The sequence below is a fragment of the Enhydra lutris genome, unplaced genomic scaffold (genome assembly GCF_002288905.1).
Source record: "Enhydra lutris kenyoni isolate GAN:26980312 unplaced genomic scaffold, ASM228890v2 scaffoldscaffold25, whole genome shotgun sequence".
NCBI classification, from domain to species: Eukaryota; Metazoa; Chordata; class Mammalia; order Carnivora; family Mustelidae; genus Enhydra; species Enhydra lutris.
Window position 1 is genome coordinate 19687046 of NW_019154109.1, and position 16984 is coordinate 19704029.

General features: G+C 34.5%; 1 protein-coding gene across 1 annotated transcript in view; it reads left to right on the forward strand.

Annotated features, from left to right (window-relative positions):
* LOC111151113 (spermatogenesis associated 17) overlaps nt 1-16984 on the forward strand; it is a 182653-nt gene that overhangs the window by 57754 nt on the left and 107915 nt on the right. Inside the window, exon 6 of the mRNA XM_022508896.1 lies at nt 12900-13023. Within this exon, the coding sequence (XP_022364604.1) occupies nt 12900-13023 (124 nt within the window). The remainder of the gene's footprint in view (nt 1-12899; nt 13024-16984) is intronic.

A 16984-nucleotide genomic window follows, 5' to 3' on the forward strand; every position in this document is an offset into this window, starting at 1 on the left:
AGAGTAAACTGGAGCGATGGGAAACTGTGCTCTTGACATTGTCCTTCCAAGTCCTGATTGACCTCCTGTCACTGTGAATATTGATTTCATGAAGCAAGATCAATGTGAAGTTCCATTGTTCATAGACTCTTTTCTTTTCTAGGTTATTTTATTCAGCAGCTCTCAGGCTACTTTTCCTCATTCTCCTCTAGCCCAGATTTGCCATCTGGTCTCAACTCAGTCAGAAGCTCTGATCAACAAAAAAAGAAATTACTTGGCTGCAATTTCTGTCCTTTAGTCCTGCATCTGGTTATTCCTATCTTTATCCCTCTTGGTTGGAGCTCTTACTAGATTCCTCAGACTTGTTCAGTTATTTCCCCCACATACTATACTGACTTTGTGATTAAGGAAAATACCCTGTATTTGTGGTCTAAATTTAAATGAAAATGAATTTAATTAAATATTCTTTTTTCATTCAATTCCTACTTACTCTCTTGAGTTGATTATGGGTACTGTGGCTGTTCCTTGTTTTCGCCTATATTTTTGTTTCTTTTTCTTCTTATTTATGACTTTGGAAATAGATTGTAGGCAAAAGAACACATTCACCATCTTCCTAGAAATCAATACATAATTATTTTAATAAGCACTCAGTATTAGATATTATTTTATGCTTTCTTTAAGTGTCATTTCTTAACTTTTTAAAATCTTACCTTCTCTTCAAGATGTGGAGCCTAAGTTGTTTTATACTTACAAAGCCCCCCTTTTTTTTATTATTTATATACATGACTATTTCTTATTTAAAGCAGTTTTATTTTAACCCTTGATTATGGTATTTTCTCATTAAGATGTGGAAGTTTTATCTTTGTAATACTATTGAAAATTTTCCTATTTCCTATTTTTTTTAAAGATTTTATTTATTTATTTGACAGAGAGAGATCACAAGTAGACGGAGAGGCAGGCAGAGAGAGAGAGGGAAGCAGGATCCCCGCTGAGCAGAGAGCCCCATGCGGGACTCGATCCCAGGACCCTGAGATCATGACCTGAGCTGAAGGCAGCGGCTTAACCCACTGAGCCACTCAGGCGCCCCATCCTATTTCCTATTTTTGATATAGAGTACTCATTAAAAAAATGTGTATATAACTAAGTATATAAATGCATAAATTATTTGAAGATTGGTCATATATTCTTTCTTAGTTCATAAATATTTGTTAATTAAGTTAAATATTATAAATTTTGAGGAGCCAAATTAGATTTTCAATAATGATAAAATCTGATTCTCTTAAAATATATACTACTTCCTTTATATATTGTTTCATGTTTTATAGTAAGTGTATAATTAAACAAACATTTACAGTAATATTGTGATACTATCTGAAAGGCCATTTCACACATTTTATAACCTCTGAGCTTATGTGAGTTAGGTGAAAGAGTGAATGTAAAGTCTTAGCAGATCTCAGTGTGAAACTCCCATTGAAAACACTAGGCATTAATTTTTTAATCAAATAGAGCAATTGTCAGTCAAACACATTATCAATCACTAACATGTATTGTGCACTTATTGTATACCAAGTATTGTGCTTAGCCCTTTATTCTCATCATCTCCTTCAGTTTTCACAACAAACCTATGAGGTCAATATTATTACCTACTCAACTATTAAAGTAGAAACATTTTAATTTTGTTTCATTATGTCTACGACCTCCCTCTGAGTGATATTTTTCATAGCATCCTTAGTTGGAGTGGAAATATTTGCATAGATGTTTGATAAAGAATGAATAGTTATCTTAAAATAAGGCTGAGCATAGAATATAGGTAATGAACCATTTCATCATTAGTTCTTTGATAAAGTAACTTAAATGAAACATTCAGAGTCAATATTTTTTTAAAAGAGTTTATTTATTTATTTGACAGATAGGGATCACAAGTAGGCAGAGAGGCAGGCAGAGAGTGAGAGGGAAGCAGGCTCCCTGCTGAGCAGAGATCCCAACACGTGACACAGGGCTCCATCCCAGGACCCTGGGATCATGACCCGAGCCAAAGGCAGAGGCTTCAACCCACTGAGCCACCCAGGAGCCCCATTCAGAATCAATATTAAAAGTAATTTCTGTAATGTATTTATGTTCTTCAATAAAGCCCATCCATTTCCTTTTGAAAATACATTTTATTTTAAAGCTAGTCAATAAAAATCATTTATTTTTACTAACCATATTATTTTAAGCTAATGAAAAGAGTAGTAGATACATCTATTTTAGTTATATGAGAGATATATGAATCATAAAAACTGGCTGTTTTGTAGATTTGTTTGGTAGGTAAACTGTCAGGTAGCCTCCATAAATGGGTTGTCATGTTGTTTCATTTATTTTTATTATTTGAACTCAAATTAACTTTGCAGTTTCACACTTTATCTATTGTGAATCTGAACCAAGTAGGACAGAAGAAAAGGTGCAGTTCCATTAAGCTCTAACATATCATTGGCTGTCAGGTAAGCCTTGTTACGCTGTCCATCCTCATTTAACTATCCCACAAGATCTCTTAATGAAGTTAAGCCCCAAGTTCACTCCAATAATTCTGTGGCAAGAGTTTGTGCATTGTAACAATTCATCACTTGTCAGGAAGGCACTTTTAGTTTATACATTTAATAAGGGCATCCTCTAGCTTGGTTAATTAGAAGTGAACAGTTTGCATATTTACTAAATGCAGAGTGTCATTGCCACCACGGCCTATTGCCTACATGAATTATTTCTCTATCTGCAATAAACAGCTGGGTAATTATTACTGCCATAATCAGATAAATTCCCTCTGTAAGGCTTTTCTTACATGGCAATTCTTTGAACTCATCCAAAGCTGAACAAAATTTATGAACTCCAGCAGCTAGGCCACTTTTTCATACTATGGTGTCCCTGTTCACTATTTCAAGGACATAAGTAGAAAACCATTTGTATTGTGTAAATAAGGAGAATAAATATGATTACCTAAAGATAACATTTCAACAAACCTCATTTTAAAAGTATAATATTCTGATCTCAGCCAACTAAATGATAGTGGTTTGGCTTTATCTAATTGTATCTAGATGACAGGCTCTTTTAGTAAGGAATAACCTGAGATGTAAAGAAAACAACATTTTCGTTTTCAAGAACCAAATTAATCTGTAATGTTAGCTGTACATGTGACTTTTTCTCTGTAGAATAATTTTATATGTAAAGATACGATTAGTATAGCAATTAATTTGGTAGAATTTAGATAAAAACACACTAGAGTGTCTAAAATACAGTGCATATTCTTTGCTTTAGAAACAGTTTGTTACGTATCTGTAATTAGTAATTAATGACATAATTGATATAATCACTTTATGGACTGATACCCACTCATCTTTCCATATACTATATTTTTAATATTCTTTTTTTTCCCTATACTATATTTTTAACAGGAATGTATTACCTTTAATGTATTGCTATTTCAAAAAATTTTCTAAACCAAATATATAAAAAGAATAAAAAGCTTCATTCCTGAAGTAGGATTAATAAAAGGAAAAAGCTTATTCCATTGGATATAATTTCTTTATATATACGTATTTAATTTTTTTCAAATTTAACTCTTTACACAATGAATTTTAGGCAGTTTACAAAAGTTACATTAAAAAAAGAATAAAAGAAATAAAGACCACAGTAAAGGAAAATACAGAATGATAACTATCTTGGGGTGATCGATCAGGAAATATGATTAGTTAAGTATGTCCCATGGTGAAAATGTAAAAAAAAATACGCATATGCTAAGAAACAGCTTTTTCCAGCCCTGATAAAAAAGGAATTTCACATTCAAATCTTCGGTAGGATACACTGGTAATGTAATGAACAGTGACTTCAGTAACTTTTTATTTTAAATGGGAAAAAAAGCCTTCTGAATTTCAAGCGTCTCTTTTTTGTGGTGATATTAAAAAAAAAAAAAAAAGCCAGAGTATAGCATTAAGTTATTATTCATTTGAAAGCAAGGAACTAAAATATGTTGTTTTGTGGTTTTAGTACAACTTAGAGGAATGGATGAAAAGTTCTTATCCCTCACTTATCCTAGCTGAGATCCTGAGCTCTTGATATGAGATGGGTGGAAGAGAGTTCCTTCTCTTTCCTTTTTAATTCTGTGATAAAGACTGGTAAAGCTATTGTTAATATTGTTGATTGAGAATGTATTTAGTGGAAATCAGATTGGTACTTGATATATTTCTGTACAAATTTTTTCACTCAGTACTTGAGGATATGTTTAAGTTATTGAGAAAAGGTACTGAGAAAATGCAGTTATTGCCAAAAAGTTATTTTTAATTCTATCAGTAGGCTTTTGGGCCTTCATATTATTGGGTTCTTTAAAGCATAAGGCACTGTTGATCCTTTTTTTTTCTCTAATCTCTTACAGCTTAGATTCTGTAAGGCCACTCTCTCCTGGTTTCCTTTCTACTTTTCTAATGGTTTCATCTTTGTTTATTTGTGTATTTGCATTTATTTGCCTGATCTTGAATATTAATTTTCTCTCTTTGATGCATTTGCCTTTTTGCTGTTTGTGCTCTGGACAATCACTTCCTCTTCTGGTATTTCAGCTAACACTTGTATGGCGATGATTCATAAATCTGGATACTCTCCTGCTTTGACTTCTTAGACTGATTTTAAGATAAGTTGGTCAATAAGCAGTATTCTAAAACTCAGATAATTTTCTGAAATTATATGTAGTATACTATTATATGTGATACTTCTTTAAAATATGTTGACCTCGTCCTGTCTTATTGTATTGCTTTAGGAGACAACCCTGATTAATTCAGAGATGTGCCTGGATTGAGTATTGAGTGTACTACATGCAAAAGCATCAGCAATTATTTTTGCTTTAAAATGATGTTAACACATTTTAAATAAAAGAGAGACAATGTGTGATTTTTGAGTGAACACAAAGTAAATAAGATCTTGCCATTCTTTTAGCTACCTCAACTCTAAATTCTCCCCCAAACAAAAAGTCAGAAGCTTGATACACCTTCACAGCTGAATCACTGCGAAGATACACAAAGGAGAGAAAATGCAATGTGCCTTGATCTACCCTTATGCAGGAAAGCCCCCATGCTGTGTCTCAAAGTCACCATCTGTAAAGTCATTTCATTTCACAAAGAAGAACAGGAACCTTGTTAATAATACCTGCCCCTTACCAACCTCAGTGGAATGTTGTGAAGTTGAATTAATGTCTGTGAAGCACTTGGAGCTTCTGAAAATAATGCACTATGTAAATACATTTTATTGTTACACCTACTGTTGTACTTAGCTCAGTGTCACTCCAAGTTATTTGACATCATATATATGATATAAAATTTTACTTCCTTTTACAGCAACCATCCAGAACAGTGAAAAGAAAATAATTTTTCAGTGAAATATGTGCATATATTTAGAAAGAATACTACATGAAAAAATTCTTTTCAACTAAGTTTATTCAGAGGAGCCAGAAGAAGAAAAAAAAACTGATTTTCATGAATGATCTTTGAATGGAGTCTTATTGCTTTTTAAAATCATGCAAAGTAGGCAAATGAAATAATGGAGCAATTGGGTGATCCTTTTTTATGATCAGAGTGAAGTCATGGTATTGTAATTTTATAACATCGACCATTATCTTCTTTTTTACCTTTTTCATTCTCAAAATATCTCATCTATAGAGTACAAATTTGCTAGCATTACCCTTAGAGAGTGCATTCACCCTAGGTCAGGAAACTTTTCTTCTACTCTAAAGTGCTTTTCCCCCACTTTGCTGTTGATGGACCACGTCTACCAAAGGTAGCCATAGTTTCCTGTGAGTAATCCAGCCTCTTTTCCTCCCCATGCTCCTTTCTCCCAACCCTTTAGTTCAGTTCCTAGTGCTGCCACCTCCAGGAAGCCTTTTCTGATTTCTCCAAGCTTAAGCTCTGCCTCCGTGTTTCTTCATTTTCTGTCTGTAGTCTAGTTGGTTATCTGTTATTTTATTTGTAAGTTGCTTGAAGGCAGGGATTGGCCTTTACACCTTTTTATTTCTTTTAATATCTTAAACATATTTGTGACTAGTTGACTGAATAAACAAATGAGTGTTAATGTTCTTCATGGTATTCATTCTTCAAGTAGCTTAGGCATTTTGAAGAGAAATTCATCTATACAGGAACAAAGGATTTTCAAGAGTTGCTAAAAATATTTTCTGAGAGGACTCTTGTAAGTCTTTTCAGAATGTTAAAGTCTCAACTGCAGGTTTCAGAGTAAGGCATGGAGCTCAGGAGCAGCCTGAGTGCTTGAATATGAATGACTGTGTGCTACACAGTCCTTAATTTTAAACTGTATTTTCCCTTTGTAAAATGCTGCCTGAATGAAATTGGCAGTGCCTGTCCAACAGGTCCAGGGCCCCAGTTAGACAAAACAAGTTGTTTAAATGCTTTGACTGACTTAAAGGGAAGCTTTTGTTTCTAATGCAAATGTTTTGGGTATTTTTCTGACTTCCGGAGTATCTGTTCCAAGGTTTTATCAGTCCCCAAATTGTTTTGAATGTCACACACCAGGTCCAAGCATGTAATTGGCTTCCTGGTTAATATTTGTGTTATATTCTAGACTTTGCTGCCCTTTTTTCTTTTATTGTCTATTTATTTGGTTAAATTAATATGGACATATTGAGAGCAGATAATTATGAAAGAGAAAACAAAGCGCATTCAACAAACTTAACTAAAATACTCTTCTGTCATAATATACCACAGCAGAAAGTAATGCTTTTCAACTTATCTTTTTTTTTTTTTTTGAAGGTTTCTTGCACATCACTGACTTCATTTCCCATCAAAACAGAGTGAGGACTCTGGAGAATTGTTTGAATCCATTTCCTTAGAATCATTTTTTCTTAAAGATGTCACAGATGATGACATTTTGTTTTTATTTGAGAGATTATGTAATATTATTTATTACCAGTTCCCTCTGAAATTTTGGTCATTTATAATTTTAAAACAATCTCTGTTTTTGTATTTCTCTGCCAAAATTATGATTTCTATGAAAATATTGTGTACATATCATGTCTCCTTTGTAGTATTTCTCTGTGCTTTAGCTTATATGGTGATACTCATATTAAAATTCCTAACTGACTATAAGGCATCTCTTTATGATGTCATATTAGTGAGTAGAATTGAATCATCTTAATTCCTCAACAGAATTGATAATTTTCATTGCTGCAGACTATGCTTCTCAAACTTTAGCAGGCAAGAGAGTGCCCCAGGGTCCCACCCACCAGGATTTCTGAGTTGGTCTGGGGTGGAGCCTGAGATTGTGCATTTCCAACACTTCCCAAATGAAACTGATGCTGTTTTCCAGAGACCACACTTTGAGAACCACTTTATAGGTAAAGAGCCAGAATCCTGTTTCTTCCCTCCTTCCCAAGAGAGGCTTTCTCAATGTGGCTTCTTATCTCTTCTAATTAAACCATCAGAAGGGATGAATTGTACAACTAGTCAACTGCAAAATAGTTAAAAAGAATAGTAGCACTTAGTTTATACCAGATATTAGACCTAATACTTTGGGAGGGACACATTAATGAATAAACTGTAATCCTGACCTTCAGGACCTCAGTCAGGACTTGGTGGGCAGAAGGCAAAAAGTTGTGCATGTATGCAGCTATAATATATTGTAGAATGTAACAGACATATAAAAGGATTTTGAAAGTGGAAACAACAGCAAGAGATTAGTTATCATTGAAGTGATCTATGAAGACTTTTTATTTTTTATTTTTTTAAAGATTTTATTTATTGATTTATCAGACAGAGAGAGAGCACAAGCAGGGAGAGTGGCAGCCAGAGAGAGAAACAGACTGCCAGCTGAGCAGGGAGCCTGATGTGGGCCTCTATCCCAGAACCCTGGGAGCATGATGTGAGCTGAAGGCAGCTGCTTAACCGTCTGAGCCTCCCAGGTGACCCATATGAAACCTTTTTAGAGAAAAGAATAGAGATTTTTGTTCTTGGGTTCTGCACCTACAAAGATGAGAAGATAAAAATTATAAAATTTTTTAGTATCATATTTTGAAATGCATAAGAAAATCAAACAATGGCAAAATATAGTTGACCCTTGAACAATGTGGGAGTTAGGGGCACTGACTCCCTGTATAGCTGAAAATATACATATAAGTTTTGACTCCCTCTAAACTTAACTACCAATACCTGCTGTTGGCTGGTAGCCTTACCAGTAACATAAACAGTTGATTAACACACATTTGTATGGTGCAGGGTGAAGGGGCAGAGGAAGAGGGACAAAGAAACCCAAGCAGACTCCCTGCTGAACCCAAGAGCTGGATGCTGGGCTCAACCCAGGACCCCTGAAATTAGACTTGAGTGGAAACCAAGAGTCACACACTCAACTGATTGTGTGACCCAGATGCCCAAAAAAGAAAATGTTACTAAGAAAATTATATAAAAGAGGAGAAAATACATTTGTCATATTGTAATGTATTTGTTGAAAAAAATCTGCATATAAGTGGACCTGTGCAAGTTCAAACTTATGTTGTTCAATTGGATTTGGGCAAAATGTGTGATATGAGTATAGTATTTTGCATAAAGGGATGAATTTTGGTGTGAGACCTGTATTCAAATTCTAACTCTCACCTTCTAGTTTGGGAGTTTGGACAGTGGTTTAACCTCTGTGACTCTCATTTCCTAATCTATAAAATGGGAGTGATAATACTTCCTTACTGGATTGTAAAAGGATTAAAAGTGGTAATGTGTATGTTTTAGACAGGAACCTCTTGGAAATAAAATGTAAGTGTAGGATAAAACTGGTAAGACTTTATTTGTTAAACTGATAATACTTTATTAAACTTATAATACTTTATATTACTGTTCAGGGCAGTGAGGATGAGGAAAAGTGGGAGTGAAGTGTCAGAGATTGAAACAGACTCTGAGTGCAATGGTTTGGTACAGGATTGTATTGGGGGGGCCTTTGGGGAATAACATCAATAAGGTGGTAGAGAAGTTGACCTGCATCAGAAGTATTAGCCAGTCGCTGGAAGCCCAGAATGTGGATGGGTCTTCGGAGTGGACCCAAAGTGAGACAAAGGCTCTGGGCCTATGTATTCCCTCAATCACCAGTCACTGGATGCAGGCTGGAGGGAGAATGTGACAAAACCTGAGACCGGGCAGCCATTCTCCCATGGCTACTCATACATTGGTCCTGGAGGGAGGGGAGGAATGGGTTACGGTAAGCTCCTGCTGCCATGGTCACCACTTCCTATGGAGTCCCATAGTGACCCAACAAGGTACACCAGGTATGCACTGCCTTCTCCATTAGCCACACGGGTTTGCAAGGAGATCTCGTAGCAGTGATGGAAAAAAGTTACATTTATTTGCATGGCTCTCTTCCCTTTCATGTTTCCTACCAGCCATGTCTCTCTGCCTCTTAGAAAACCAGATTCCATACTTTGCTTCCTGGATTTTATCCACAAATTGCACATTGATCAGAAGAGAGAAAAGAATAGATCGTTGAGGGAGTTGAGAAAGTAGAAAAGATTGGTATCCAGTTGAGTTGATAAAGGAAGTAGTCTAGAACATGGCTTAGAGTGAAAATTCAGTATATAGCTAACACCCGTGTAGGGCCTACCTGTGTGGCAGCCCCACTCTGATTACTTTATGTAGATTAATGTATTTGTTCCTCACAATAGCTTGATGAAGACGACACTGATACTAATATATTTATATTTTATAGACGAGGATATTGAGACTCAGATATTAATCAGCTAGTAAGTAGCACAGCGGACTTTATAACCAGGTGTCATTTCAGAGTTCATGCTGTGAACCATTCCACTGTATTGCTTCCAAGTAGCTATTTTTAGTTTTATTATTGCTGTCATAATTAGAATATGTAAATATTTTAACATTATAAATATCATTAACATTAGCAAACTATATTGAATATGAAAGACTTTACAAAAGTTTTGGTAATTTTTACCTTTATTTTTAAACTAGTGTCACCAGATAACTTATATATATGAAAAGTGATACAGGAAGACCTGAGACTTACCCAGGTTTCTTTAGCTATGTAGTAGAAAACAGGATCATAATAAAAAATGTATGTGCTTCATTCAATAAAAAATATCTTCTGCATAATATTTCTTGTATCAGGATGACTACAGCCTGATCTGCAATTAGAGAAACTGTAAATCTAAGGATCCTAATTCCATTTCTACCATTAACTGATTTGTTATTCAGAATACATCACATCTCTTCATGTGTTACCATATTTGTAAAATAAGGTAATTAGTAACTATCCCATATATATCACAGGATCGTGTTATAAGGATAGAAGTAAGACAGTATATATGACTGAAATGAAAAAATATATTGAAAACAACCTGGAATTATTTGGGAAAAAATTAACTGTTTTAGAAGTACTGCATTAAAAAAAATTCCCTAGATAAAAAATCGATAATTTTTATAATTTTATAAAGAAACCTAGTTCGAACAGTTTCTATCATTTAATCCTTAATGGGATCATAATTTTTTATTGTATCCTTTACAGTGAGACATCTCTTCATTGCTATTGATGTAACAAAAACTTGTATATCAGGGATAAAAATTTATTCAGCTCTTCCTACTTGGTCATTAAACAAAGAGTATTTGACATGAATATAATTGTGATGTTCAGTATATCTGTACACTCTCAAGTATGGCAATAAATCAAGAACATAGATTGGCTTTTTTAAAAAATTGTACAAATTTATTTAATTAATTACTTTTGTGTTTTGAGACTACCACAGATTAATTTTTCTAATGTTTTGTCAAACTTTTTTGGATTTACTTTTAGGGCTTCTCAGTTCCTTCTGGGTTTACTGTGTGTTTTCTTTACATACTGGAAACTGACATTCTTTTACTTATCTTTCAGTTTTTGCTTTCCTTGTCAAGCTCCCTGAATACATGCTATTTTTAGTTTACATTTCCATATCCAGAAGATGGACTGTTTTTACTACATCAAATAATTTACACTTTTGATTTTGTATCCAAGCCATATTACTTCTTTGCAGTTTACCTGTTCATGTGTGTGTGCAATTATATTGGATACTTTTTTCTTTCTTATGTAAGGTCTCTTCTTATTCATTAAATTATTTATAGAACACAAACGTCTTTGTAGATTTTTTTTTTTTATTTTTGTGATTGCTTGGAAAATTACTGTGCTTATCTTTGGAATGACATAAAATTGGATACATGCATATCTGAGTAATTATCCTTATAGAGGCAATTCACTGGTTATTTTAAATTATCTTTAAGACTTATGAGAGGAATTATAGAAACATTTTTTACATAATATTAAAAGTAAAGATGAAAATTAATAATGTATTCAGTTTTTTATGTAACATGTGATTGTTATTTTTCCTGGTAAAAATTCTCATTTATTCATATGTACCTGCCTTGAAATTTGTACCTTAAGGACAAAGAAAGGTCACCAATCCTTCTAACTCCTGGTTCTTTGTCAAAAATGGACACAGTTAATGAGGTTTGTTTGGTACAGAACAAATTCTCGGACACAGATAGAGATCCTTTCAATGGAAACAAATTTGTTTGGCTTTACGAGGTTACTTAGCGATTAATAATAGCCTTGAGATGCAGGTCAGAAAGGTCATTGTACCAGCTCGCCAACACAATCTAAATGTGCAGCTAGCTCAGCTCTGTGGGCGCAGAAGCCCCCAAAATACTATGCATAAAGTAAAACAGGCTATTTTCTGACTCCTTTTTTCATATTAATAAGCAATTTTCAAGAGAAGGGTGGCAAAATGAGGGCCATGCCACTCCAAGTAATTCATTTATTTTGCAATTTAATCTTATGTTGAAAAAAATTGCTCTGCTGCAATAGCATAGCGTGGCGATTTTTAAACGTCAGTGTGTTTCATAAGTAACCTTGTATGAAGTATTGTATTAGTAGCCTTTACCAGAAAATTGCAACAAAAATATTTCTAGACATTGAAGTAGAAATGAGAATCTTTTTTTTTTAAATTTTGGAATCTTTCCCTCTACTTTCCCTTGATATCTTTAGGGGAAATGCTCGATGATCTGCTTAAAATTTTACTTAAAGAACTGGACACCAAGTTGCATTATCTATTTTTTAAAAAGAATAATGTATAATTTCAAAACATTATTTTAACATGAATAGTTAAATTTGTTCTGTGAAAATAAAAGATTCTTTTTCCATATTTGATAATATCTTATTCTATTTACAGGCGTTTTTTTGCAGAGTATATTTTACAAGTTTGTTTTTTTTGTTTAAATTTCTTAAATATACACACTCAAATGATGAAATTTTCATTATTTTAATAGAATTTATTATACCTAGAAAGCCATGAACTTGTTCACCTAGCTTAGCTTTTATTTTAATTATCTCTATAACTGAACAAAATCACCTTTCAAGTGCAGGATAATACATGTTGGTATTATTTGAACTATTAACTGGAGTAAACTAAATTAAGTATATATATAAAACCCATCACATTTTCAAAATTAGCCCATTAGTATACAAAATAAATGATTAGAGATTTGTAAACATGAAATCAAAATTTAAAGGAAATCAGTAGCTCAGACATTTTCTTGGGATATTTAGGTACGTCCAAAATAGCTAATCTTCAACCAAAGAAAATGGCAATGTAGTTGTTCACTTCCTTTGCACTTGATATATTTCCTCAGCTGTTGAATTAGTTATAATATGTAGATATTTGATTTAAAAAAATTTAACCACTGAAAAATCACTTAAATGCTTTTTAAAGATTGCAAAGATTCAGAGGAATGTGCAGGTAAGATCGATTATACCACTGATTTTGATGGATGTGGGTGATGGTAGCCTCAAAAACTTACTTGATTATCATCAGTGGAAGAAGGAAAATGTTAGCAGATTTTTAGTATCATAAATAACTGCAGATTGTTTTGATGCAGGGAGGCACTGGAGGAGTTTGCAGAGATGAAAGAAAGAGAAGAGAAGAAGGCCGACCTCGAAAGGGAAGAGAAGGAAAGAGATTACCAAGCCCGAAAGATGCATTACCTCCTCAGCACAAAGCAGGTTGGTCTACCTGTCCCTGACAGCTCCCGTAAACCACTTGGGCCCCTAGCCTGACAGAGATAAAGTAGCAGGCTGAATGGGACATGACTTGTTGAAAAGATATCACAGAGACACTACTTCGAGTTCAATTTTGTGCTTCTGTGTAGGTGCGCGCAGGCACCATGACTCGTCTGCGACAGCAGCTTCATAGAGGCAGCGGCTGGGATGCCGGCAGAAAGGTCCAAGTCAGCAGTGTGATCTGCCACTGTGATAACACAACACGAAGGGCATAACCTCGCTTTTGAAACCCATTCTGAGTGGCTTATTGTTGTTTCGCGAATTGATCAAGAACTAAGAAGTTATTAAACTGAGGTCGCTTTCAGGTTTTCTCTCTTACTTGAGCTAATGTTGAGATTAGAGCCATTGTTGCACCCTTTCTAAATTTTGATGCACGTTTTCAAGTAAAGCTTTGAACAAACCTGCTTCAGCAATTGCATCTTCTTACTGAGATACAAATGTGGAATTGGGAATACTTAGAATGATTTTCTTATAAATGGTAAAATTTTAGTGCCTCAGATTGTGCCGTAGTTGCTAGTTGCTGAGGAAAAAATACATTGACCTATAGAATATTCTGCTCACAAAGAAATATGGTTAAAAAGCAACATGAATGGGGCGCCTGGGTGGTTCAGTGGGTTAAAGCCTCTGCCTTCAGCTTAGGTCATGATCCCAGGGTCCTGGGATGGGGCCCCGCATGGGGCTCTCTGCTCAGCAGGGAGACTGCTTCCCCGCCTCTCTGTCTCTCTCTGCCTCTCTGCCTACTTGTGATCTCTGTCAAATAAATAAATAAAATCTAAAAAAAAAAAAAAAAGCAACATGAATTTAGGGGTTGAAGTATGTTTTGTTAATTGAGCTTCAGGCAGGAAACTAGCAATTTGTGGGTTTTTATTCTTTCTCATAGACTTTCAAGTTAAGTCTTAGAGTTCCAGCTGGAGTCACACATTCAGATGTCTCAGACTTGGGCAAGTCAAGTCCGGTTCTGTGGTGGAGGGTCATGGAGGGTGTTTCCTGAGATTAAGTGTCCTGCTTCGAGGCATCCAAATTCAAAAACATTAAGTACTGGACTGGCCATGTACATTTAGGACAGAGAACTGCACTTCTAGCTCTATTTGGTAGGCTAATTAATAATACTTTCAATAATGATAACTATCTTAGTGTTTACTTAGTATTTATATAGCTGAGTTAATTCCATTTAACAGATAAGAAAACTGAAACAGAAAATTATGATACTGATTTATAGACACAAAACTAGTAATAATAGGTCTGCTACTCAGATGGAGGTCTTCAGATTCTAAATACTTAGGCAAGAAAGACAACTTAAGAAATAGAAAGTCGGGGGCACCTGGGTGGCTCAGTGTTAAGCATCTGCCTTCGGCTCAGGTCATGATCCCAAGGTCCTGGGATGGAGCCCCGGTGGGCTCCCTGCTCAGCGGGAAACCTGCTTCTCCCTCTCCCACTCACCCTGCTTATGTTCCCTCTTTTGCTGTATCTCTCTATATCAAATAAATAAAATCTTTAAACGACAACAAAAAAATTAAATAAATTAAAAAATTGAGGTATTTTCAAGTTTCAATTATAAATTCATAACAGTGTAAAAAATTTATCTGTATAATTGGTGGGCTACACTTCTCTAGATGTAGAATCACATAAGGAGTTCTTTTTTTTTTTAACTTTAGTTATTGGTAATTTTCATTTTGATGAAACTAAAGGAGGCATAATATATCCTTTAATTCTTTAAACCTGATAGTAATTATTGGGTACAGTTATTTATTTTGATAACTCTGAATCCCTTTTATACTTTGAATCTTCTTATTCTGAGGTCTAATTGCGCTGTTTATACTTATATGATGGGTAGTGTAACGGCAGAAATGATTTTTTAAGTGGTGAAATCAGATTTAACAGAAACATTTATTAATTTGTTTTTATCCAGGGTATTTAGATATCGGGTTCATAGAGGAAAATTTTAGAATGTCCATAAAGACTAAGTTATTTTACTAATAAAAATACTAGAATAGCAGGGGGCACCGGGTGGCTCAGTCGGTTAGGTATCCACCTTCAGCTCAGGTCATAGTCCTGGACTCCTGGGATCGAGCTCTACATTGGGCCGTCTCAGCAGAGAGCCTGCTTTCCCCCTGCCCCTCACCCCGCTCGTGCTCTCTTTCAAATAAATCAGTAAAATCTTAAAAAAAAAATTTTTTTTTAAAGTAATGAAATAGCAAATATCCATGTAGTACTTACCATGTGCCACAGAGTATGGTAGATACTTTATATGCACAATTTCTTTATTTTGATTTCATTTTAGTTTAAATTTAAACACCTAGTTTAACAAATTATTTCACAAACTTGACCATGTGACTTGACTCCTGGATCTTAATGAGTTTTTAATACTACCACTGTGTTTTAGGTGTGTTTGTGTTAACAAATACAAGCTGTCAATGGCCTAGCCCATTTTCCTCCTTGTTTATACGTTGCAGACTGCTGGTAATGTCCATGTATGTAAACTTAAACTGATCTCTTGTTTCTAGAAATCCTTGGCATCCAATAGAATGATTGTTTTTGAGGTGCTATGACAGTAGAAACAGTATGGGCATTGACATCAGAGCTAAGTTGGCATCCAGGCTCTCCCACTTAGGGTAAAATATCAGAAGACACCTGGAATTCTGTTTCACTCTACAATTTGAAAGAACCTTACGAGAATTGAATATAATATATTTAAAATACTATCGGGCCCTTAGTGTTCCAGTAAATGATAACAGTCCTATTATTAGAATTTAACCTATCAAGAGGCATCTGGGTGGCTAAGTCAGTTAAGTGTCTACTTTCGGCTCAGGTTATCATTCCAGGGTCCTGGGATTGAACCCTATGTCAGGCTCCCTGCTTGGTGGAAAGCCTGCTTCTCCCTCTGCCTGCTTGTGCTCAGTCTCTCTCTCTCTCTCTCTCTCTCTCTCTGCCAAATAAAGAAATAAAATATTTTTTAAAAATAATTAAAAGATAAACGAAGATTCTATACATTTTCTTCTGTTTGTCTTAGTTGTTGGAAGCGTTCATTTTCTCATTTCTTTGCTTTAATTATTAATGAAGATTAGTTAGAAATATTTATAGTGATCTTTGCCCAATATTCCCCTCCCCCATTTTACAACTGACCTCACAGACCTGAGGGCAACAGAGGGGAAATGATGTTCTTAAATCCCTTTCTTTGGAGAGGAATATTATATATCAGAGATTTTCCTTTGGTTCTGACAAGTTGGTCTATTTATTTTGTCACAGTGATCTTCATATTTGATCACAGATAACTGGAGATAAAATACAACCCTTTGAGCCTATGCAGACACTTCTATTCCCAAAGCAAACTTTTTTTTTTTTTTGGTACTGAAATAGAACAGTGGTATCATCTTAGTCTCATCTGTTGACTTTGGTCAGGGAATTAGTTTTACCATGGGGCAGTATTAGAAATTTCAAATGTTTTATTCCTTCGTTTTTATTATGATATAAAAAGGTTGAATTTTAAACTGATAAGTCACAATTATAAACCATCTTTACCTAAACAAAAGTATGCAATATTCACCTTAACCTAAACAAAGATATGTAACACTAATATTAATAAATAGATTGAATATAAATCTTAACTTTAAAAGTCTTCAGTTATTCCAGATAACATATTTTGAGTACTGACAGTCTGTCTCATGCTGAACCAGGAGTGGGACATACAAATGTATACTATGTGATCCTTAACCACAAGGTGTATTCACTCTGATTTCAGTCTATGCCAGACAAATGCTTTTACAAGAAAGAAATTTGACACCTTTCAATTTCAGTTTATATAGGTGGTCTTATTGAAATTAGCAACCACTTATATTTATGATTTTGTGATTCCATTTATTGTTTTATTTTCACAAAAATCTTTACTTTCCCTAACCTAAGAAAG